Genomic DNA, 20957 nt, shown 5'->3' with positions numbered 1-20957 from the left:
CTGGCTCTCCAGAAACAGTCTTCCCTTCCCTTCCCACCTCCAGCTCGGCAGCACTGTGCCAGCACCTGGGTCTCTGGGAGCCTCTGCACCCCAGGGACCCCAACACACACAAACCAAGAGAACACACTGGAACTGTGAGTAGGACTCGAAGTTGTGGGGTATTTAATGTGGCCAAAAGCTGTACAAAGAGCAGGGGGCACAGCATGCTGCCCCCAGGCCCCCCCTCTCCTACTGCATCTACAAAAATAAAAGCCTGGCCAGCAGATAATGTAACCTGAGAGGAAGAAGCTGAGGCCAAAGGCCCCGCACCCAAGGCTGCTGGTGGGGGGCCAGCCCCTCCTCAGCAGCATTGGCACAAGCAGAAGCTGCGGTGGGGGGGACCATGATGGGGACTTGCTGAGGGGAACTGATGCACCATGCTCCCAGGGAAGGCATCATCCCAGGGTACCCAGCACTGTGCTGCAGCTTCCACACTGGTGGCACCCAGCTCTGTGAGAGGGAAGAGGGGCCCTTAGTGGTTTTATTGCATTTCCTGCTGGCTGCTGGGAACCCTCTGTCCCTTTCCAGGAGAAGAAGCCTGGGGAGCATATCAGAGTGTGAGGGGGGTGAGGGAGGAACATGCTGCAGGTGTTTGTGCTGCCTCACGCTTGCCAACAAACATGCCTGCACACCAGCAAGACCAGCTCAGAGGCAGGCACCACTGGGGATGAGCTGCTCATTGCCTGGGTCACAAATGCAGCAGGGGTTGGAAATGGCTTTGACTTCTCCAGGTGCATCTGATTGGCCTGGAGGAGCTGGGGATGGGGTATTATTCACACACCGGGACAGCTGCTGGGGGTAGTGGCATGTAGAAGGCCTAACAGCTTAATTATAGGTGGCATTCCTGGGATGAGGGCGTGGCAGGGGCTCCTCGCACACCCGCACCAGGGGAGGAGGAGCAGGTGCTTAGGGGTCCCCGCTGTACTTGATGAGGTGGCCGCTGAAGGTGATGTAAGTGTCGTACTCGTCGCTGAAGACAGCATTCTCACGTTCACCCTTGTAGAGCCGCACCCAGACCTCATCCTGCTCCTGCAGCTCCAGCATGACGCTCTGGCTCTGCATGATGCTGCGGTCACTCACCTGGGCGTAGAGAATCACCACCTCCGCCCCATTGTGCATGATGTGCAGGTATGTCTCCTTCTGGTTCCAGGTATGCACATTGAGGCTGAAGTAGTAGATCCCGGGGACATAGCAGTAAAACTTGCCCGTGAACATGTTGAAGTGGTCATAGAGGTTGACAAACTCCGTGTCGAAGATGAGGGTCTGGTAATAGTCATTGCTGTGCAGGGGTTTCTTGCGGCCCACCGAGAAGGCAGCATAGTGGCTCTTGCAGCGCTCCCCTGGGGCACCCACGCTGCCTTTCTGTCCCTTGGGACCTGTGTGACCCCGGCTGCCAGCCATCCCCGTCTTGCCAAACTTGCCCTGCATGCCTCGTTCGCCACGGTCCCCCTTCTCACCTGAGTGAAGCAGGAGGGACAGTTGTGTTGTCAGAGGTGGTGTCACCTCTAAACCCAGTGCCATGGAAGCCCCTTTGTCTGCCAGAAGGGGATGCAGACGGTGGGGCACCCCCTAGCCCCTGCCTCCTCCATGAGCTCTGCTGTTGTCTCCAAAGCTGCTGCCCAGAGCAGGAGCAGCTCATGCCCTGGGTATCTCTTGATCACCACCCCTGTCTGTGCAGGCTGCTGGACTAGCCCCAGCTTCATCCTCCCAATTTTTGTGAGGTGGGCACCATGGTGAGCCCAGCTCTGAACAGCCCCTGGGGAGATGTGGGTGGGCTGATGGGTCCCAGGCTGAAGATGCCCAAGCTGTGGGTCTGGCCCTGGGCAGTGACACAGCCTGTGGCCCTGCCAGCCCTCACCTTTCAGGATGGTCATGTTGATCTGAGGCAGGGGCTGGTACTGGGGGTAGAAGCGCTGGTCAGGCTCACAGCAGCGGACGCAGCGGGGCTGGGGGGGAAGCCCCTCCTGGGCACCACCAGACTTCTGCTCCCATGGGGCCCTGGGGAGGGCAGAAAGCAAAGCGCAACAGGGAGCTACGGGTGGGGGAGGGGGCCTTTTGCAGTGCCAGGGCTGCCCCCTCCCCTGCTGTGAAATGCTCCAGCCCTGGGGTCCCCTCACCTGGCAGCATGGTGCTGGGATGGTGCCTCCTCAGAGTCCGTCTGCCAACGCGGGCTGGAGCTGGTCTGGGTCCCCGCAGGGGAGGGTGACAGCAGGCAGGAGAGCAACAGGACACTGTGCATCCAAAGCCACTCCATGCTGTGGCAGTGTCCCATGAGATGCCAGGGATAGCTGAGGGGGACAAGACACTGCTGTGCCAGCCTGGCTATGTCCTGCACATCCCTGGGACAGGACCCAGGCACAGAGTGGCTGTGCTTCCAGTCCCAAAAGGCTGCTCTTGAAGCAGCCCTTCCCCAGCAGAGCCCACAGTGTGGGCACATACATCTTTTGACCAGGGGATAGGATCTGCATCCCTCCCCCCTTTGCAGGCCATGCAGTGCTGAGCAGACCACCTGAAAGGAGCTCCTGTGCCCTGGGGGCTGCCAGCCCTCTGCCCCCATCCCTGTGCCTGGGCCCTGGTCTGGGGGTTTGCAAGGGAAGATCTGCTTCCTCAGAGAGGTGGACGTGGGCTGGCTGTCCCCACCACCGGGAGAAACCCTCCTGGGAGCATGCAACCTGTGTGAGGCCAAAGCTAATATTTGCAGTAGCTGGTGGCACCATGGCCCTGCCTGGGCAGCTCCTCTGCCCTTCCCTGCCTTATCACAGCCATATCTGGGGCTGGGCACACAGCACCTCGCCCCATGTCCACAAAGGCGCCAGGACAGCCATGGGCAAACACTGCCCAGCTGCTCAGCATCCTGCAGCAGCAAGGTCCAAGGCAGTGCCAAGGTACCAAGCCATGGGGAAGGAGATTTTTCCTGCTGTCTGGTGGACACCTGCACTCCAAGTCTCACAGTCAGTGATGGCCAGGCTGGGCCAGTGTCCAGACTGGCTGTTGCCGTTGTCCCTGGAGTCCAGGGGTTCTGGAAACCGTGTGTATGTGCTCTGGAAGTGGCCCGGAGGGCGTTCAAGGCCAGAGTGGATGCCTGGGTTATGAGTCACATTCACATCAGGAAGAGGCGGAGGGATGGGGAGAAAGGCTCCAAAGGGCTTTCCCACTGTTCACACCCTGTGCAAAGGTTCTCTCCCCTCTCGCACTTCCCGAGTACCTCTGTCCCCCCGCCTTTATTACCTTCCTGTATCTCGGCCCACGTTTCCCTGGCGCTGCTGGGCAGAGGCAGGGCTCTGGGGATTGCATCCTCCCTGCCTGTTCCCCTGGCCTGGTGCCTGCTCATGCTCAGCGCCATGGGCAGAGCAGATCCATGGGCAGCAGCACGGAGAAGGCCACATAGGGGCTTGTGAGTAGATCTCATCCAGGGGAGCCTCAACACTGGCTCTCCTCACCTTGCTTGGCCTCCAGCTATGCCAGCACGGCACACAGCCCACTGTTGTTTTGGGAAACCCGTGTCTTTTCCTCAGCTCTGGGACTGTCAAACTGAACATGCCCTCAGAACTTGCAGCAGGTTCAGCCCTGGGGAAAACGCAGCTTTATGGAGAGCTGCTCTACAGGGAGGAGAAATTCTTTGCCAGGAGCTTCCCACAGAGAAAGGCACCCCGTTTGCCAGGCTGTTGAAGGGGTGGAAATGGAGGCATCTCCCCCTGTACCCTGCAGGCATGGTGGGCAGGAGGTCCCCACATATGCAAGAGCATATACAGTCCTGCTGAGGAGATACTGTTCTTCCTGTCAGGGTTGGCCACTCTCCAGGAGTGGTTTGGAGATTTAAATTCAGTGGCTGTTAAAGCCTAGAGACTGCAAGTCAAAACATCCTGGAGTACATTCCAGGCAGTGATAAAGACCAGGATGAAACAAGAGCAAAAGCTGGGGGGAGGTATGAAGGGGCTCAGAGAAGCGGTGAAGATGCAGCAAGACCTGCATGCCCACCTCACCCTTCCTGCTGAGGGTGTTGGAGAGAACCTGAGAGGCCGCCAAGCCCTGCCCTGCCTTTTGATGCAGCATTTGGGATGGTTGCACAGCCCTTTGCACCTCGGAGCAGCACAGACCCAGTGGGCAGCAGCTTGGGAGCTGCACGGGGCAGCTGCGGTCACCAGGAAGGTCACAGCCCTCCAGCTCCCTTGGCACCCGGCAGCACCAGCAAGACCTTGTGCTGGGGACCCCAGCAACCGCTACGTCCCCCGCAGACATGCCCGGAGGCAGCCCAGCCCTGGATTTGATGATCACCGGGACTTTTTGGGGAGAGGGCTGGGGGAGCCGTGGTGGATATCCCTCATTTCAGGCTTCAGCACCAACCCTCTCCCAGCCTCTGCCCTCCTGGAGCTGCTGTGGGCCAGGGCCGCCCCCACCTACCTCTGGGGCGGGGCCGCTCCCTCGGGGCGCTGCCGGTTGGACCCTAGAGCATCCCCGGGGCACCGGGCCAGACCCTGGGCGTGGGGCAGAGCCTGCCCGCGGCAGATCGCTCCGTCCTGCGGGGCTCCCGTTCCCTCAGCCTTTCCTCCTCCCTCGGCCCGGGCGGAAATAGACTTTCTGGAAAGTGGAGGAGGCAGCGGAGGAGCGGGACGAGGAGCAGCCCTCCCACTGCCAGATGTGAGCCCGGGGCGGCCGGCGTTAACCATCTGTGCTCCCGGACCCTGCCAGCACCGGGCCCGCCGCCACGTCCGGCGCTGGCCCGGGCTCAGGGAACGGGGGTGGCACATGCCGGGGGCTTCGTTGGTGTTGGGGCTAGGGGTTGGGCCACGACCCTCCCCACGCCGGGACAGTCGCCGGCCGTTCTCCGCCCCCGCGATCACGGAAACCTGCGCAGCCCTAGCTCGGAACGGGCCTTCACGGGCGGCCACTGGCAGCCAGACGTGAACGTATGTCCCACATTGCCGGGCAGGGTCTGTGCCCTCTCCCCGCACCCCAGGTGGCGGGGGACACGGGGCCAGGACAGCGCTGATGAGCCGAGGTGGGACCATCCCGCACCAGGGCTGCCCCGGGGCCGTACCCAGCGGGCAGGGGGACACACACATCCAAGGCGGGGCGGCAACACCCGGCAGGGCCAGCTCGGTCCCCCGGTCGCTGGGGTCCAACCGCCGGTGTGCGGGCAGGGTGTACTGCGGCCGGGGCAGACCGGGCCCGGGACAGGCCGCGGGCCGGACGGACTACAGCCTCCAGCATCCCCAGCGGCGCGGAGGGCGGGGGGGCAGCGAGTGATGCTCTCGGGGGGCTGCCGGGAGCTGTAGTTCTCGCTCCGGTGCCGGTGGTTTGGCCGCTGCCGGCTGCCGTGGCGGCCCGCGGGGCCTCCCGGGAGCTGTAGGCGGCAGCGGCGGCGGCTGCGCGTGGCAGCGGGGGAGGCGGCGGCGACCGACCGGGCGGTGAGCGGGGACAGCGGGGACAGCGGGGTGGGGCCGGGGCTGCTGCACGGGGGTCCCCGTCGGGCTTGGGCGGGAGCACGGCGACCCCCGAGCACCCCTGCTCCGGCGTGAGCATCGCGGCTGTGCCCCGGGGCGGGGGCATACACACCCCGGGGGGTGCCGGGGACCCCCGAGGCCCCGCTCGGGCCCGGCGGTGCCTTGGGGAAGGGAGCTGGGGGTCGCCAGGGACGCGTTCGGCAGAGTCGGGGAGTCCCTGTAATCGTGACAGTGCTCGAGGTGGCTGGGGGTCCCATGGCCGTGCACCGGTAGATCGGGGGTCCCTGTGTCCGGGGGAGCTGGGAGTCCCTGACCCGGGGTTCCCTTGGTCGGGGCGGGTGCTGGGTTCTCTACAGCCGCGGTGGGGGCCGGGAAACCGAGCGGAGTCCCCGGGTCCCTTCTGAGGGCGATGCTCTGGGGTCCCAGCAGGACGGAGGGTTTGTCCCCAGCTTTATCGGGGCCCCGGGGCGAGCAGCCCCCCTTCAGGGACGCTCCCTTGCCCCAGCCGCCGCTGGGGGCTCTCCCTCCTGCCCGGGACGCGACCCCCCAGGCTCAATGCCTCCTCTGTTCGCACCTGGGACTGCTCAAAGGCACATTGAGAGCCCCGCGGCCACGGCGGGAAGCGCGGCCCTTGACCAGCACCAGGCCTGTGACCGGTCCCCTGGGGACAGCCCCGCTGGGGGCTCCTCTGCCCTGCCCCGGGATGGGGGTCCCTGTCCCGGGGTGCGTGGCACGAAGGGAGAGCGGGTGATGCTCCCTGCGCAGCCCCTCTGCAGGAGCCACCCTGTCCCCTGTGCTACGCTGAGGGAGGTGACACAGAGGGGCACTGCTGGCCCCCGGCCCTGCGGGTGGGCACACACCCCAGGGGGGATGCAGATGACAACGCAAGAGTCCTGGCTCGGAGGAGCTGCTGTGCCCGTGGGCAGGGGTGGGAGGGCTGCTGCGGGTTCAGGGCCGGGCAGGTCGGGGTGTGTGTCCCTTGGATCCGAACGCTGTGCTTCCTGCTCAGGCATTGGCATCCTGCTCGGGCGGAGCTGCCACGTGTCTCCCGTTTTCCCCGTTGGGCCTGGGGGCATGCTCAGTGGTAGAGCTGTTTCCCGGGGGCCACAGAAGCTGAGCCAGGCTGGCCAGCCACTCCAGAGGCAGCAAGGGTTGTCATTGTCCCCACCTCTGGACAGGAACCTCCTTCCCCAGGTCTGTGTGGGGATGCTGTGCAGCCAGACATCCCAACACAGGGGGTCCTGGGGCTCTCACCTCTTCCTCCTGGCTGTGCCCTGCTGCCCCTGAGCTCAGTGAAGCACCAGGCTCCAGCTCTCTGACCTGCTCCCTCCCTTCTTTGCTGCCAGGTTCTCCTCACCCCCACTCTGATGCCCGTCCCGCCCTGCCATGAGTCTATGAGCCCCCTCCGGATCAGCGTGGGTGGTCTGCCTGTCCTTGCGTCCATGACCAAGGGTGCTGACCCCCGCTTCCGACTGCGCTGGAAGGCCATCGTGCTGTCATCAGCCTGTGTGGGGTTTGTGCTGCTGCTCTTCTGCCTGCACCGGTCCTCCCCTGCACGGCCCGTCCCTCCCCATCCTCGCAACTGGCAGCTCAGCCTGCGGGCAGGGGACCACTACAATGACACCTACCCACTGTCCCCACCCCAGAGGAACCCCGAGGGCGTGCGCTACCGCATCGGCGTCATCGCGGACCTGGACACGCAGTCCCGGGGCTCTGAGGAGCACACCTGGTTCAGTTACCTGAAGAAGGGCTACCTGGTGCTGTCAGACAGTGGGGACAGTGTGACAGTGGAGTGGGACAAAGATGAGAGCATGCTGCAGTCCCACCTGGCTGAGAAGGGCAGGGGCATGGAGCTCTCCGAGCTGGTTGTATTCAATGGGAAGCTGTACACTGTGGATGACCGGACAGGAGTTGTCTACCAGATTGAAGGCAACAAAGTGGTGCCTTGGGTGATCCTCCCAGACGGGGATGGCACAGTGGGGAAAGGTGAGCTCCGCTCTCCTGCCCTGCAGACACAGAACCATGAAACCCGTGGGTCTTTGCCATTTACTGGGGTGGGGTGCACCTTTTCTGTGACCCCCTAGGCCCAGCCAGGAGAGGAACAATCCCCAGACTGCCTCCCTCCTGTGCCCAGGGCAGTGGGGTCGGTCAGGTGTCCCTGTGCTGGCCAAGCCCCAGCTCATGCTGGTCTCTCCACTGCAGGCTTCAAGGCAGAGTGGCTGGCGGTGAAGGACGAGCACCTCTATGTGGGGGGACTGGGAAAGGAGTGGACCACGACCACAGGGGAGGTGGTGAACGAGAACCCCGAGTGGGTGAAAGTCATTGGCTACAAGGGTGACGTGGGCCATGAGAACTGGGTGGCGAACTACAACGCGTTGAGGGCAGCAGCGGGAATCCGACCACCAGGTATGAGTGAGGGTTCCTCCTGTTGCCCCCTGTTGCACAGTCTCTGTGAGTTCTGGGGATGGGATCTCCCTTCCCAGAGATACCAGGACCTGCATGAGATTTAGAGGATGCTGGAGGCCAGAGACCTCCCCTGATCCCGGTGGAGAGGCCAAAGCCTGTCCTGGCTGGTTTGCTTCCTTCTCTGTGCCACGAGCAGCTAGAGGGTGGCTCAGCCCATGCTGTGCCTGGCAGCCAAGCCCCCGGGAGGAGGAGGCCTTGCCAGGGTCCCCCTGCCCAGTTCTGGGAGGGATTTGGCGGGGCTGCTACAGGGGCAGTGGGGCAGGAGGAGGTGGAAATGGTTGCAGCAGGGCTGTGACCTCCCCAGCTGCAGTGTATTCTGGAGTGGGGAGAGGTCTTGCCCCAGCCCCGTGGGTGCTGCCGTTTGCCCTGTGCCATCAGACGCCGTTCCCTGCCGCAGGTTACCTGATCCACGAGTCGGCCTCCTGGAGTGACACGCTGCAGCGCTGGTTCTTCCTGCCGCGCCGCGCCAGCCACCAGCGCTACAACGAGAAGGCAGATGAGCGGCGAGGCACCAACCTGCTGCTGAGCTCCACCCAGGACTTCAGGGATGTGACAGTGGGACATGTGGGCGAGGTGGTCCCTACCCATGGCTTCTCTTCCTTCAAGTTCATCCCAGACACTGACGACCAGATCATCGTGGCGCTGAAATCAGAAGAGGACAACGGGAAGATCGCCAGCTACATCATGGCCTTCACGCTGGACGGGCGCTTCCTCCTGCCTGAGACCAGGATTGGGAGTGTGAAATATGAGGGCATTGAGTTTATTTAACCGACTTTTGCACTGGACTGGAGGGGTAAGGGTAGCCAAAGGCTCCGTGCCAGGCTTGGGGAGAGACACCGGGCAGCACTCCCAGCTCTGTACTTGGCCCTGGTGTCTCCTGTAAAGCATTGGCTCTGCTGCAGCAGGCGTGGTGCGAGTGTTTCGGCAGTGGCACCTGGTGGTAAGGGACAGCCACCACAGGGTGGTGTGAGCCCCAACCAGGAGGCAGGCAGCGAAGTCCCTGTGTGCCAGTTCCCCAGGAAGGCCCCTCGCTCCAGTCATTAATGTCCAGCCCCTAATTGCAACAGAAACTCTGTACGTGCTTGTGGCGCTGGTGACATCTGGGCTCTGGGTTTGTAGATGAGGAAGAGCCTGAGCCCCAGCTCTGCTGCTCTGCCTCATGTCCCACCATGTCACAACCCCCCCCAGGGAGGTGAGTGTCCAGCTGGAGCACCAGACCCGTCCCTGTAGCATGGGATCACCTCTGATCCGTGTCCCTAGCATCTGATTGGGAACATATCAGAGGCATGCAGACAAGCATCCCTGTGGGGAGGAGCATCCTTGAGGGTGCAGTTGACTGGATCCTGTCCCATTCCTGACCTTCCCAGGGTCAGGGTGACTGGAGGGACAGGGCCACAGCTGGGTGTCACAGCCAGGGCAGGTCAGGGCTGCCCATGATGTCGTAGCTCTGGGGGATTTCATCAGGCTTTTTCCCCAGAAACTGGCTTTCCTTCCCTTTTCGTGTAAGCTGGGTGACATTACAGCCAGGCTGATGGGTGACCCTCGGCAGTTTCCTGAGAAGGGTCTCATGTGTGAGAGGACTGCAGTGGTGTCCCTCTGCCCCTCTCACCGAGGGGACAGTGACTAATTGGGCCAAGAGCTGTGGCTGGGTGTAGGGTGGGTACATCCCTGTGTCTATCCCTGCGCCGTTCCCAGACAGCACCCTGATGAGGTACGAGGTTTGCTGCCTGCATGTCTTCTCCCAGCCCTGGCTGTGCATGGCTCAGACCCTGGAGGTCCCTCTACAGCTGTAGGCTCTGGGAAGAGCCAGGATGTAGATAAAAGCTCCTGGCAGCATGGCTGTTCCTGCTCCAAGGGCTTGCAGCACTCAGCACAAGAGGCAGATCCAGGAGCACCAGCTTGGCTTCCCAGGGCCAGCAGCAGCTGGGAAGCATTCACAGCAGCCCCAGCTTGGCTGGCCGGGGAGCCCTTCCCCAGCTCACCAGCAGGGTTGTGAAATCACGGCAGCAGCCTGCGTCCCCCCAAGAGGAACTTGCACAGGTCTTGTGAGTGTGAAACAAGGGCATCTGCAGGCCCCCGGGGCCTCCTCCCCCCCAGCCACTAACCACAAGGACTGCAGCTCCTGGGCTGTGCCCCCAGTTCTGCCAGTTTGCCCCAGTTTGCAGGGCAGCAGCACAAATTCACAAGGGCTCAAAGAGCTGCGGGTCCAGGAGGCCATTGGGCCCCCATGCCTTCCCAACCTGACACCCCCTCCTGTGGGGAGGGAGGGGTCTGGTGATGAGGTGGCCAGGAAGCTAGCAGGGATGGAGACCCTCCCAAGAGCCCAGCCAGACTGCCATCCCTCTCCCACCCGTGTTTACAGTGTCCAGCACCTCCACAAGCTGAGCGAGGAGCTTGTCTGAGGTTGGACACGTGTTTTCGTTTATCCCAGACAATGACTCACGGCGGTGCTGGGCTGTGAGCAGTGCACTCATCTCCTCTGCAGGCAGCTCTGCACCGGGCACCGAGCCGTCCCCAGCACCGTGGGCAGAGCTGACTTCAGCCCCTGCACGTGGCCATGGGGCCCATGCAGCACCTGGCCCAGGGCACCCGAGGTACGTCCCCAGCCTGTGCCAGGCGCCAGCTGGCCATGGGCCATGTCGGCCACTCTGCCTTCACCTGCACTGCGCTTGGCAGAGCCTCTCCTGGCCTCAGTTGCCCTCCCGGCCTGACCACAGCACCTGTCTTGGACCCGGGGCTGTGCTGGTGGCTGTCCCCATGGCTGTTCTTGCTGTGTGGCTCCTCTTGTCTCCTGGGCTCAGCCAGGCGGGGAGTTCTGCACCCCATTGGGGAGAGGGGCCTGCCCATATTGTGTCCCCTGCCCCTGTAGATCGTCCCACCACCTGCCCTGTCCTCCTGCCCTTTTCCCAGCCCTTTTTGTCAGGATCTGGCAGGAGCCCATCATGCAGGATATCAGGGGTCTGAGAGTGGTGTGGCAGCAGAACCATCAGCTCCTGCCTTGCCAAAAGCAGGAGCAGGCTGCACCATCCCTGGACCCCCAGATCCTCAGCCCTGCAGTGCTGTCAGAGCAGCAGAAACACCTGGTGCCTTAGCAGCCAGGCTGGCAGGGCTCCTGGCAACTGCTGCCCAAGCCTCTGCAAATCATGTTCCCCACAGTGGACTTGGGGACCTGGAGCCACATCTCCAGATATCATCGGTCACCTCCCACCAGTTCCCTGCAGGCTTAATCAGGGCTTGGACCAGGTTCAGCTGCCCACGTTTCAGCTGTTCCTTCTCATCCGAAAGGGCACACAGCTCTGCCACTGCCCTGGGAGGTGAGCAGCCACAGCAGGGCAGTGCGGTGGCAGCAGGCTAGCTCAGGAGCAGGTTGTGTGGCTGCGGTGCTGTCTGTCCCTGCCAATGTGTGCCTGCGGTGCCTGGCTCAGCTGTGATCAGGAACCATGTCCCTGCCCAGAGGCAGAGCTGAGCTCTCTGCCCACCGGGCACGAAGGCACCACTGGAGGGAGGGATGGGTGGATGGATGGATGGATGGATGGAGCTGGTTGGGCATGGGCATGCAGGTACATTTTGGGCATGCAGCACTCTGCCGTGTGGTCATGCTGACACCCTCTGCGCTGGTGCAGCCAGGAGATGGACAAGGTATGGGGTTTGGGGACGAGGTGGGGTTTAGGTGACAAGTTGTGTGGCTGGTGGTTGAAGGCCAAGGGGGAGAGGCCCCAAGTCTGTGGTTCCACGTTGCAGGACCACGCATGACGCGGCCGTGGTCCCTGGCACGGGGGCGGGAGAGGGAGCAGATGCGAGGACACGGGTGGTGGGATGAGCTGAGCTGGAGGGAGAGGAAGTGCTGGGGCACGGACTTTATTGCAGCCCCCCCCGCTCCCCTCGCCATTTCTTCCTGGGCGCAGGCCGGGCTTCAGGTTAGCGGGCGGGGGCTGGGTCCCGCCCTGCCCCCGCCAGGCCTTTCCCCTCCCGGTGCCGCCCGGGTGAGGGGGCGGCGGGTCCCAGGGGCGGGCCGGGGGGAGAGCGCGGAGCGGAGCCGCATCCTGCGGAGGGGCGGGAGCAGCCGGGCTGGCCCCGCGCCATGCAGAGGAGGAGCAGCAAATCCCCGGAGCACGTTAAAAAGCGAGGCTGAGCGGCAGCCGGGGAAGGAGGAAAACACCCCCATAGAAGGCAGCGGAGCAGCGGCGGCAGCAGCGCCCGCGACACCGCGCAGGGGCCGCGGCTGCCGGAGCCAAACTTTCCGGCGGCGGCTCGGGCGGGCCCGGCGGTGGCTGCGGCTTTTCCCGCGGCAAGATGCCGGCCGCGCTGCCCAGCCTGCTGGCTTGGCTGGCCGTGCTGCTGCTCGGCAGGGCCCGCCCGGCTGACGCCTGCAGCTGCTCGCCCATCCACCCGCAACAGGCCTTCTGCAACGCGGACGTAGGTGAGCGCCGCCCCCGCGCTTTGTCCCCATGGGGCTCGGCACTCCCGGGGCCCCGGCAGCACCCCCAGAGCCCTGCACCCCTGGCCCAGCCCACGCGAACTTCAGGAAGGGGGGAAGGGGCGGAAAGTTGTGGCGGGGCGGGGGGGGGAATCGTCGGGCGGGCAGGGGGCGGGCAGAGCCGCCCCTCTCCCCGGCACCTGCCCGCAGTTCCCGCACGGGTGCGGGCTCCGCGCCCCGGGGGTGTGTCGGCGGGAGCTGATGCGCGGCCGGGCGCGGTCCGTCCGTCTGTCTGTCTGTCTGTCCGGGGTGTGTCTGTCCCTCCCCGCGCGGCTTCGGGGGAGCCTTGCTGCCCCGCCCGGCTTCGCTGCCCTGGACAGTCCCGAGCGGTGCGGAGAGCCGCCGGAAACCCGGGGCCGGGCCGGGCTCTCCGCAGTGACACGGGTGGGCCCGGTTAAACAACGATGGTACGTGGCAGCGCGGGGGATGGCGGCCCCGGGGGGGACCCAGGGCCCGCCGAGCGCAGCCACACGGTACCGGCCTGGAGCGCAGGGCCAGCCCCGGCCCGGTAGAGCCAGCCCTGCGGGCCCCGTCACCTCCCGTCTGTTCCTTATTTCCAAGCATTTCCTCTCCCCCGTCCCACTTTGTTCAGCTTGGATGCTGCTGAAAGGCAGGGCTTGGCAACGCTGGGATCTGGATTCCTCTTTCTATGAATAATGCCCTTATTAAATTTTAACATATTAAACAAACAGGCCAGCCCCAGCTCCTGACGCTCTCCTTTGCAGGGCTGTTCCCAGCCTGAGCTGGAGAGGTAACATTCCCAAACACTTAGGCAGCTCCAGCCTCCGGACGGCTCTATCCCATCCCCTGCTTCTGAGCCAGGATGCTCTGGATGGATTTCCAGGCTCCCCTCGCCCATTCCAGCCCTGCTCCTGGCATGGCTTCTCCATGGGAGCAGCTCCGGCAGCCCCGGGCTGCTGCCCCGTGTGCCCCGGCTCTGCCTGGCCTCGCTGCTTGGCACAGCGTGCTGCCAAGCACGTTGGGGAACAGGGAGGCTTCTGGACAAAATGGAGCACAGAATTTTTGAGCTGCTGCTGCTGGAGCCAGTGCATCTGGACTGCAGCATCCCCCACGCTTGCTCCGGGAGTGGGGCTGCCTCTTCCCGTCACACTCCACTGGGGCTCAGCTCCCTGGGGCACTCGTGACTCATTGCCCGTCCTGGGGTGCTGGCTCATCCCTGACTCAGCTGCTGAGTCACCATCTGTCTGGTGGCCCCGGCTGTCTCTGCCATCCTTGGGAGGGCTCAGTGTGGCCGGGCAGTGCTGGCTGACCTGCTGCCCTCCTCAGGTGCTGTTCTTGAAGGCACTCAGAGCCTGTCGTGCCAGGGCAGCTTCCCCCCAGAGCATCTCTCGGGTCCCAGTCCCCTGTGCAACTCGTTTGGGTTGGTCTTGTCTTGTGTGACCCCAGGTGGGGACAGCAGGGTTCATCCTGACATGGGCTCCCCAGCCTCCTCTTCCCACACAGCATGGAGCTATCTCTTGCAGCCTGTAATCCCTGGCCTTCTTGGTGCTCCTCATATTACCTTCTGGAGCTGGGCGGCACCTCTGCCAGTTCCATCCCTGCGGTCACAGGGAGTCCAGGGAGAGCCTGGGGCATCTGGGTGCTGCTGGAACGTCCCCAGCTGCCCTGTGTGGAGCAGCCTGTGCTCATGCTGGCCTCTCAATGGTGGGGGGGGGTGATGGCTGTCACTCTTTGGTGTTGGGTGCATCCGGGGTGGCCAATGATGTGCTGGCAACTGGGTGAGCATGGTGTCTTGGCACTATGGGGATGGGATGTAGCATGGGGTGTACCTGCCACAGCCATCTGCACCTCCCCATGTCCCCTCTCCCCACTCTTGTGTCCCTGCAGCTGGCTTTCCCCTGGAGCAGCCGGAGTGCAGGGATATAGTTCCAGGTGGTGCAGCGGGAGGTGGATGTGACTGCCTCAGGCATGGGGTGCCAGGGGGTCTGGGGGTCACAGGGAGTCTGGGCATGACCTACCCTGCCTCCACTTGTGTTTTCTGGCCTGTGAGATGGGCAGTGGTTTTCTGCAGGGCACAAGGGGTCAAGGCTGCCCCATTTGCTGTTCCTCACCAGGGCTGTGCCTGGGCAGCAGGGGCTGGTGGCCGCTGGAGCGGGTTTGGTGTCCCCTGGAGCAGCATGGGGATGTGGAGAGTGAGGGAGGTGATGCTCAGCCCTTCCAGGCACAGCTTTGGCTTTCGCATTGTGTGGCAGCGCTGACTCCAGGAAGGGAGCCCCCGCCAAGCCCCGGTGAGGCTGGGGAGCTGCTGGTGGCCAGTGCTCCGGTGTCTGGAGCCCTTCCCGTGCTGCTGTCACGGAGGGGCCGTGGGCTGACTGCTGGGGCTGCTGCTGATTGGGTTGGGTCCTGCTCCCGTCAGCGCCGGGATGACGCGGGCGGCCATGGCAGTGCGGAACCCGCAGCTCCGGCACAGGCCGGTGGTGAGCTGGGCCTGGGGCCTGGGTGCTGCCTCCCCATGGGCGCTGCTGTGCACTGGGGGGAGCCTCTGTGGCCTCCACCTTTTCTCTCCGTGGGGTTCCCACAGGGGTACTCAGCTGCACATCCCCAAAACTGCCCTGCTGCTGTTCCGGGGTGTGGGGTGCCTCTCTCCGCTGCCCTCACAGCTGCTGGCAGGCACCCGGGGATGGTTTTGCTGTCTCTCCATCTCTGCTGGCCACAAGCAGGGCTGGAGCCACCCTGGGGCTGCCCCCAACATGGGGACAGGCGCCCAGGCTGCTGGTGCTGGGTGGGCAGCACTGGCACTGGCAGCCAGCCCCTTGGCTCAGCTGCTGCCAGCAGCCCTGGAGAAGGGAGCTTTGTTCCTTGGCCATTCAGCCTGGTGCTGGCCCCCATGGTCAGCAGGCACCAGCACTTCCCGGGCAGCTGCGTGGTGGGGTCTGGGTGGGATGGCAGAGGAAGGGGTGACCATTCAGCACATCCCTGGCTGGGAGGGAGTCTTGGGGCCAAGTGTCTTGATGCTGCCCATGGGGTGGCTGCCCCTAGCTGGGGTGGGTGATGGCAGGACCCACCCCAGCTGCAGCTTGCCCCCTTGGCAGGTCTCCCCAGGGTGGGTCACTTCTTCCAGACCTTCTTTCCTCCTTCCCAGGCTGAACCTTAGGCTGCCATCTCTCCCTGCAGGGTCTTGCAGCATCACCCCGTTGGCTGCACACGGCCACTCCTGCAGCAATGGTTAACCCCTGCTCAGCAGCCAGAAACATGGGGTAAAACCCCCATAGGGCAGCCATATGGTGGGGGCCAGCAAGGACAGTATCCCACCAGCAAGCCCTGAGAGATGTCCTGGTGGGTTTGTGGTGCTGGGTGGGTGATTCTCTTTTGCCCTAGCTTTGCTCCTGGAGCTGATCCACAGCCCCAGTCTGTCCCAGCCAGTCGTGTGCTGGTCGCCAGCTGGGGTGAGCAGTGCAGCCCCCTCATGCAGCAGCTTCTGTGCAGAGTTAAAAGCAGACACTGGCGTTTGTCCCAGTGCAGAGGCAGAAAGCAGCCAGCCAAAAGCCCTGTTGTAGCCCCTGCCCTGCCGGGACAGTGGGACCGTGGTGGCAGAGGTCAGGGAGAGGACCCACTGCCTTGCAGGGGTCTGACCCTGGAGTGCTCTGAGGTTCTCGTTACAGGGGTGACAGGGTTTGTCACAGGTTGGGCTCCCACCCTGCTGAGGGGGATTCACCCCACCGTGCAACTCCTTGCTCCAGCTGGTCCTTCCTGGGAAAGGAGCATTTCCAGCATTGCCTTCGGTGCTGTGCCTGCCGTGTGGGTGCTCAGCTCACCTTCATGGACACCTTCTGGGCTCTGCTGGCTGTGCAGGCTGGTGGCAGGAGTGGTGGGTGACGTGGCTTATGGGGCCTTTGGCATTTGGGGAGGTCTGAGAGCCGGTTGCTGTCAGAAAGCACCCAGAAGCACCCAGGGGTTCCCTCTGTCCCTGCCTCCTGCTCACAGGGGCTCAGCCGGGCTCTGCTCCGGGGCAGCCCTCCTCTCGGCTCCGGTTCCTGGCTGCCGTGGAGCAGCTTGGCTGCACCGAGGGGTCTTGGCGGGGAAAGTGCAGCGCAGCCGTCCCCTCCACAAAGCCGCACTGTTCAGAACAAATCCGCCTAGAATTGGGCTGCATTTTTGTCAAGTGATTCATCAGCACGTGAGTGGAAAAGGCTGGAGCCCACTGAACCAGTAACCATTCCCCGCTCTTGGAGCCACAGGGCCTGGGCCGGCGCACGGCTATCCCAGCTTGGCTGCACCCAGGTTACGCTGCAGCCAGACGTGGGGCAGAGAAGGGTCTGGCACACGTGGGGACGTGGAGTCTTTGGATCTGGGGAGCCATTGCTGGCCTGTGGTTGTGGTGACCCTGGCAAGGGAATGGGTGCTGGCAGTAGGCAGGGATCAAGCTGGTGTGTGCCAAGCAGAGCTCCTGCATCCAGGGCCAGGGACCAGGGTGGGGGGCTGTGTGCTGAGGGCAAGGGGTTCCTTGCACTGCTGAGGCGCTGCCGGTGTGCCGGGGCCCTGAGCCCTTGGTGCAGTCCCGGTACTGGCAGGCATTGCGGCCGCCTGCCCGCTCACAGCAGGTGCCCACATCCACCAGGATGGCTGTTTTGGGAAGTCTCTTCCCCAGCCCCTGCCTCTGTCACCCTCTCCTTCCCGAGTAAACTCCGCTGGTTGTTCCTGATAGCTACATGGGGCCGTGCCCCCTTGACCTTCTGCTCAAATAGCCCACCCACGTGCCCCCCAGTATTTATAGAGTGTGGTCAGATTCCCCTTGCCTGGCCAGGAAGGCAAGATCCTCTGTGCCAGCTGCGTGTCCCCAGCTGCTCCCACCCTGGCACCCTTCACTGGGGGACACAAGCCAGTCCCCATCCTCCCAGAGAGAGCTGTGCAGGGCTGGGAGCTGCAGGTCCCAGAGCAGCCGTGTCCACCAGCCCAGCACGGCACCAACCTGGCTGCCACATCTCCAGCTGGTGAGTAAGGGTGAGCTGGCTCTGCCCGCTCGGGTGCCCCAGGTCCCTGCCTCGTGCCCTGCACTTGTGCTGGTTTGTGTGTCCCCAGGCTGTGCTGGCAGCCTGACTGCAGGGACCCATCCACAGCAGAGCTGTCCCTGTGTCACTGTCCCCAGGCTCTGGGGTGCCACAGCCTCACTCACCCTGGGACACCTGACTTCAGTAGTGCTGGTACCACCCTGGGCTGGGGGGCTGCTGCCTTTGGCCAGGTGCTTGGGGCTGGGGCTCATCCCTCTGTGGTGGGACAGGGACCCTGTGGCCCCCACCTCCCTGCACCTAATGGGGACCCTCCAGGTCTCCCTCTGTCCCTCCAGGCCATGCAGGCATTTGGTTGGGACAGTTGTCAAAGCCTAGTTTAATTAATGACAGTGAGACAAACATTGTGGTGCTCCCAGGACACTGCTGGCAGGTTTCAGCTGTTCTGGTGCCATCTGGGTGACAGGCAGGAGTGGGACAGTCCTACCGGGGCAGCACTGTGTGGTGCTGGTGGCACCTCTGGTCCCTCTCCACCCCTGCTGACCCCAGCACCTCTCCATTGCAGTGATCCGAGCAAAGGCCGTGTCTGCGAAAGAGGTGGATTCAGGGAATGATATATATGGGAATCCGATCAAACGAATCCAGTATGAAATCAAGCAGATCAAGGTAAGGGGTGGAAGGGGACAGTGTGGGGGGACAAGGCAGCCTCGGCACCAGTCACTCACTCTCCCTCCTGCTCCCCAGATGTTTAAGGGCCCTGACAAGGACATCGAGTTCATCTACACGGCTCCATCCACTGCCGTGTGTGGCCGGCTGCTGGACACCGGCGGGAAGAAGGAATATCTCATTGCAGGTGAGTGGCCTTGAGGGAGGGTCCTGAGGGGACATTGGTGGCAGTGCTGGCCCTGCCACCGTCCGAGATGTGTGTGCCCACTCCCTGGGCACAGGGACCCTCCCCCTTCCTTTTTTTTCTCCCACCTCCAGCCCCCGGTGGAGTCCCCAGCAGGTTCCTGGCCATGCTCAGCAGCCTTGGGCTGTGATAGGGGCAGCAGGGGGGAGCCTCTGGGGAACAGTGCAGGGGGGCAGATTGCAGCAGCCTGCTGACCCCAGGCACCCCGTGTCAATGTGGGGTCCTGGGGGGCCCCCTGAGCGGTCTGTCCGGCCTCTCCCCAGGCAAGTCAGAGGGCAATGGGAAGATGCACATCACGCTCTGCGACCTGGTCTCCACCTGGGACTCGCTGACCCCCACCCAGAAGAAGAGCCTAAACCAGCGGTACCAGATGGGCTGTGAGTGCAAGGTGAGCAGCCCCCCGGCACAGGCTGCCTTCACTCCCCACGCTCACAGGGGTCTGCAGCCCCAAGGTGGGGTGGGCTGCGTGGAGAGATGCCCCTCCCTAATTTCAAGGATGATGCTGTGCAGGGGCATGGCACTGCCTGGGGACATGAGAAGGGTGGCTGAGCCTCTGGCTTTCTCCATCTGGGAACTGCACCCTGGGATCCCTCAGTTGGGGGTCATATCCCCACCAGGGCCTGCAGGGATGGGGCAGCCTGGACCCCTCAGCTGCCCCACACTGCTTCCCCCTCAACCCCAGCATTCCCCCCGGGGTGGTTGGTGACGTTCCCTGTTGTGTGCAGATCTCGCGCTGCCTCTCCATCCCCTGCTTTGTCTCCTCCTCGGATGAGTGTCTCTGGACAGACTGGGCGATGGAGAAGAACAACGTGGATGGGCGGCAGGCAAAGCACTACGCTTGCATCAAGAGGAGCGATGGCTCGTGCGCCTGGTACCGTGGCATGGCCCCCCCCAAGCAAGAGTTTCTCGACATTGAGGACCCCTAAGCCAAATGAGTGCATTCCAGTAGCCAGTAGAAAAAAAAACCTGCGAGATGTTAGACTGGTCCACGCTGATATCAATTCCTGGAGACAGCATGAAAACCTGCTCGGCCGCAGGGGTCCCCGGGTTGCGGTGCCTGCCACGCATGTGCAGGGACGGGGACCCGCTGTGCCACAGGCACCTGGCAGCCCACAGCTGTGCCAGGCATTACCTGTGCTGGCGGTGGGGCTGAGCAGGGTGTGGGGGGACCCCCACGCTGGGGCCGTGTCCCCATCAGGCCATGCCCAGCCCTGGTGACCCGGCAGCTGTGAAGGTATCAAAGTCTCGTGGGTGGTGGGAGCTGCCCCCTCCGTGTAGCTGGTCTACGAGTGCCCCCAGCGTGGGAGACCCCCAGCAGCTCTCGCAGACAGCCCTCCCCACCGCAATGTCCCCGGCCACCCTCTGGAGCCAGGGACCCCACTGCCCCTCCTCACCCACCACCCATCCTTCCCATTGGAATGCAGGGAGGGTCCATTCCTCCAGCTCAGGGGGACTTCACCATTCAGCAGAGCCCCCAGCTCTGGGCCAGGGGCTACAGCTCCCGCACAGGTGCCTTGTCCCAAAAAGCCGGAGGGGCACGTTAGCACAGCTGGGGTGATGCCCCTGCCTGCACCCGGGCGCTGCTGCCCCTCTCCAAATCCTCTCCTCCCCTTGGGGACATGGAGGTGAGCACGGGATTCGACGCCTTCCCCAGCGTGGCAGAGGGGAGACTGATTCCACCACAGCCTTCTGCAAAGATGGAGAACCAGTGCCAGACCCTTCTGCAGCCACTGTCGCTGGACAGTCTCAGGCCTGGCAGCCTTTGCCGGTAGCGGGGCTCGGTGGGGACCCCCCTGGCCGGGCACTGCGGTAGGAGCTCCGGCTGTGCGGGCACAGGGTGTTTCTCACTGTCCCGTGCAGCTGCTCCCTCTGCGGCGTTGGGGACGGATCCCGTCCCCCATCCCGTCCCCCTGTGATGTTAAGCCCCGCACACCTCGGGCCCCGCTTTCTCTGAGCCATCCCCAGGCCGCAGCGGCGCTGGCGTGTGCCGGGCAGCACCCGCATCCCGCAACACCCGCATCCCGCAGCCTCGGGAACGATCTCTCCCTCCCCTGCTCCGGGGGGCACTTTCATGCTGTGCGTCCCTGTAAGGTTTAAGATGTCGTACTGGACCAGTCTGGGCCATTTCAACCTATTAAAAAGAGAAACAATTTTAAAAAGAAAGTAAAAAAAAAAAAAAAAATATAAGAAAAAACCCAAAACAACAAAAACCACCCCAACTCTAATCAATCCCATATACGACTCCCGTTCGCTTACTGTATGGTTATATCATATGTGCCATTTGCTCCTGTCTCTGCTGGTAGTCTTTATCTTTGAGTTTTAATATTCCCACTTGTTTTGCCACCGGCTGTGCGGTCCCTGTGCTGTAATTTCTGTTTCTCATCGTGTGGCTGCGCCAGGAGCTCCCAGGAAGGGCGGGGGCAGGGGGGAACCCGCTCCTCTGCCTGGGCTGTACGGCTCCAGTCTCTCGCCCCTGGTGCTCTCAGCCCCTGGGACCTCCGGGACCGCGATCGGGACCGCGATCGGGACCGGGACCGGGGATCCCTGCGCCTAGGGGAGGGCGGGGTCGCGGATTCGCGCCACAGACCCTGCAGGCCCCGCCCCCTGGGCGAGGGGCGGAGTCAATTGTTGGTGGGCGGGGCCAATTGAAGGCG

At 63.5% G+C, this 20957-nt stretch overlaps 3 protein-coding genes across 7 annotated transcripts; 2 read left to right on the top strand and 1 right to left on the bottom strand.

The window, feature by feature from the left end:
* Positions 1–145: 145 nt before the first annotated feature.
* On the bottom strand, positions 146–4802 carry C1QTNF1 (C1q and TNF related 1). The gene is made up of 4 exons (XM_030461840.1): positions 4441–4802; positions 2157–2327; positions 1898–2037; positions 146–1496 (listed from the first exon to the last, which is right to left on the bottom strand). The coding sequence occupies exons 1-4, from the start codon at positions 4785–4787 to the stop codon at positions 946–948; spliced, it is 1209 nt and encodes a 402-aa protein (XP_030317700.1). The 5' UTR covers positions 4788–4802; the 3' UTR covers positions 146–945.
* Positions 4601–9191, top strand: CANT1 (calcium activated nucleotidase 1). Of its 5 annotated transcripts, none has more exons than XM_030461836.1 (4): positions 4601–4677; positions 6830–7469; positions 7686–7889; positions 8347–9191. In XM_030461836.1, exons 2-4 carry the CDS (start codon positions 6851–6853, stop codon positions 8715–8717), a joined length of 1194 nt encoding a protein of 397 aa, XP_030317696.1. In that variant the 5' UTR covers positions 4601–4677; positions 6830–6850; the 3' UTR covers positions 8718–9191. The 5 variants fall into 5 exon arrangements, with proteins under 5 accessions (XP_030317696.1, XP_030317697.1, XP_030317698.1 ...); XM_030461837.1 differs by lacking the exon at positions 4601–4677 and adding an exon at positions 4872–4946; XM_030461838.1 differs by lacking the exon at positions 4601–4677 and adding an exon at positions 4984–5038.
* Positions 9192–11983: 2792 nt separating this feature from the next.
* TIMP2 (TIMP metallopeptidase inhibitor 2) lies at positions 11984–20649 on the top strand. The gene is made up of 5 exons (XM_008494557.2): positions 11984–12369; positions 17959–18059; positions 18138–18246; positions 18567–18691; positions 19029–20649. Exons 1-5 carry the CDS (start codon positions 12243–12245, stop codon positions 19227–19229), a joined length of 663 nt encoding a protein of 220 aa, XP_008492779.2. The 5' UTR covers positions 11984–12242; the 3' UTR covers positions 19230–20649.
* The last annotated feature ends 308 nt before the right edge of the window (positions 20650–20957 follow it).

This window comes from Calypte anna, chromosome 18 (assembly GCF_003957555.1).
Source record: "Calypte anna isolate BGI_N300 chromosome 18, bCalAnn1_v1.p, whole genome shotgun sequence".
Taxonomy (NCBI): Eukaryota; Metazoa; Chordata; class Aves; order Apodiformes; family Trochilidae; genus Calypte; species Calypte anna.
This window is presented reverse-complemented; position numbering and strand designations above follow the sequence as displayed.

What these genes read in the sequence shown, in the direction of transcription:
- C1QTNF1 (XM_030461840.1), bottom strand. Translation starts at nt 4,787, where the DNA reads ATGTGCCACCCCCGTTCCCTGAGCCCGGGCCAGCGCCGGACGTGGCGG. An exon ending in TCCCAGCACCATGCTGCCAG is followed by an intron (nt 2,038 to 2,156) that starts GTGAGGGGACCC and finishes TGCCCTCCCCAG; the next exon opens with GGCCCCATGGGAGCAGAAGT. An exon ending in CAACATGACCATCCTGAAAG is followed by an intron (nt 1,497 to 1,897) that starts GTGAGGGCTGGC and finishes TGCTTCACTCAG; the next exon opens with GTGAGAAGGGGGACCGTGGC.
- CANT1 (XM_030461836.1), top strand. Translation starts at nt 6,851, where the DNA reads ATGCCCGTCCCGCCCTGCCATGAGTCTATGAGCCCCCTCCGGATCAGC. An exon ending in GGATGGCACAGTGGGGAAAG is followed by an intron (nt 7,470 to 7,685) that starts GTGAGCTCCGCT and finishes TCTCCACTGCAG; the next exon opens with GCTTCAAGGCAGAGTGGCTG. An exon ending in AGCGGGAATCCGACCACCAG is followed by an intron (nt 7,890 to 8,346) that starts GTATGAGTGAGG and finishes TCCCTGCCGCAG; the next exon opens with GTTACCTGATCCACGAGTCG.
- TIMP2 (XM_008494557.2), top strand. Translation starts at nt 12,243, where the DNA reads ATGCCGGCCGCGCTGCCCAGCCTGCTGGCTTGGCTGGCCGTGCTGCTG. An exon ending in CTTCTGCAACGCGGACGTAG is followed by an intron (nt 12,370 to 17,958) that starts GTGAGCGCCGCC and finishes TCTCCATTGCAG; the next exon opens with TGATCCGAGCAAAGGCCGTG. An exon ending in GAAGGAATATCTCATTGCAG is followed by an intron (nt 18,247 to 18,566) that starts GTGAGTGGCCTT and finishes GCCTCTCCCCAG; the next exon opens with GCAAGTCAGAGGGCAATGGG.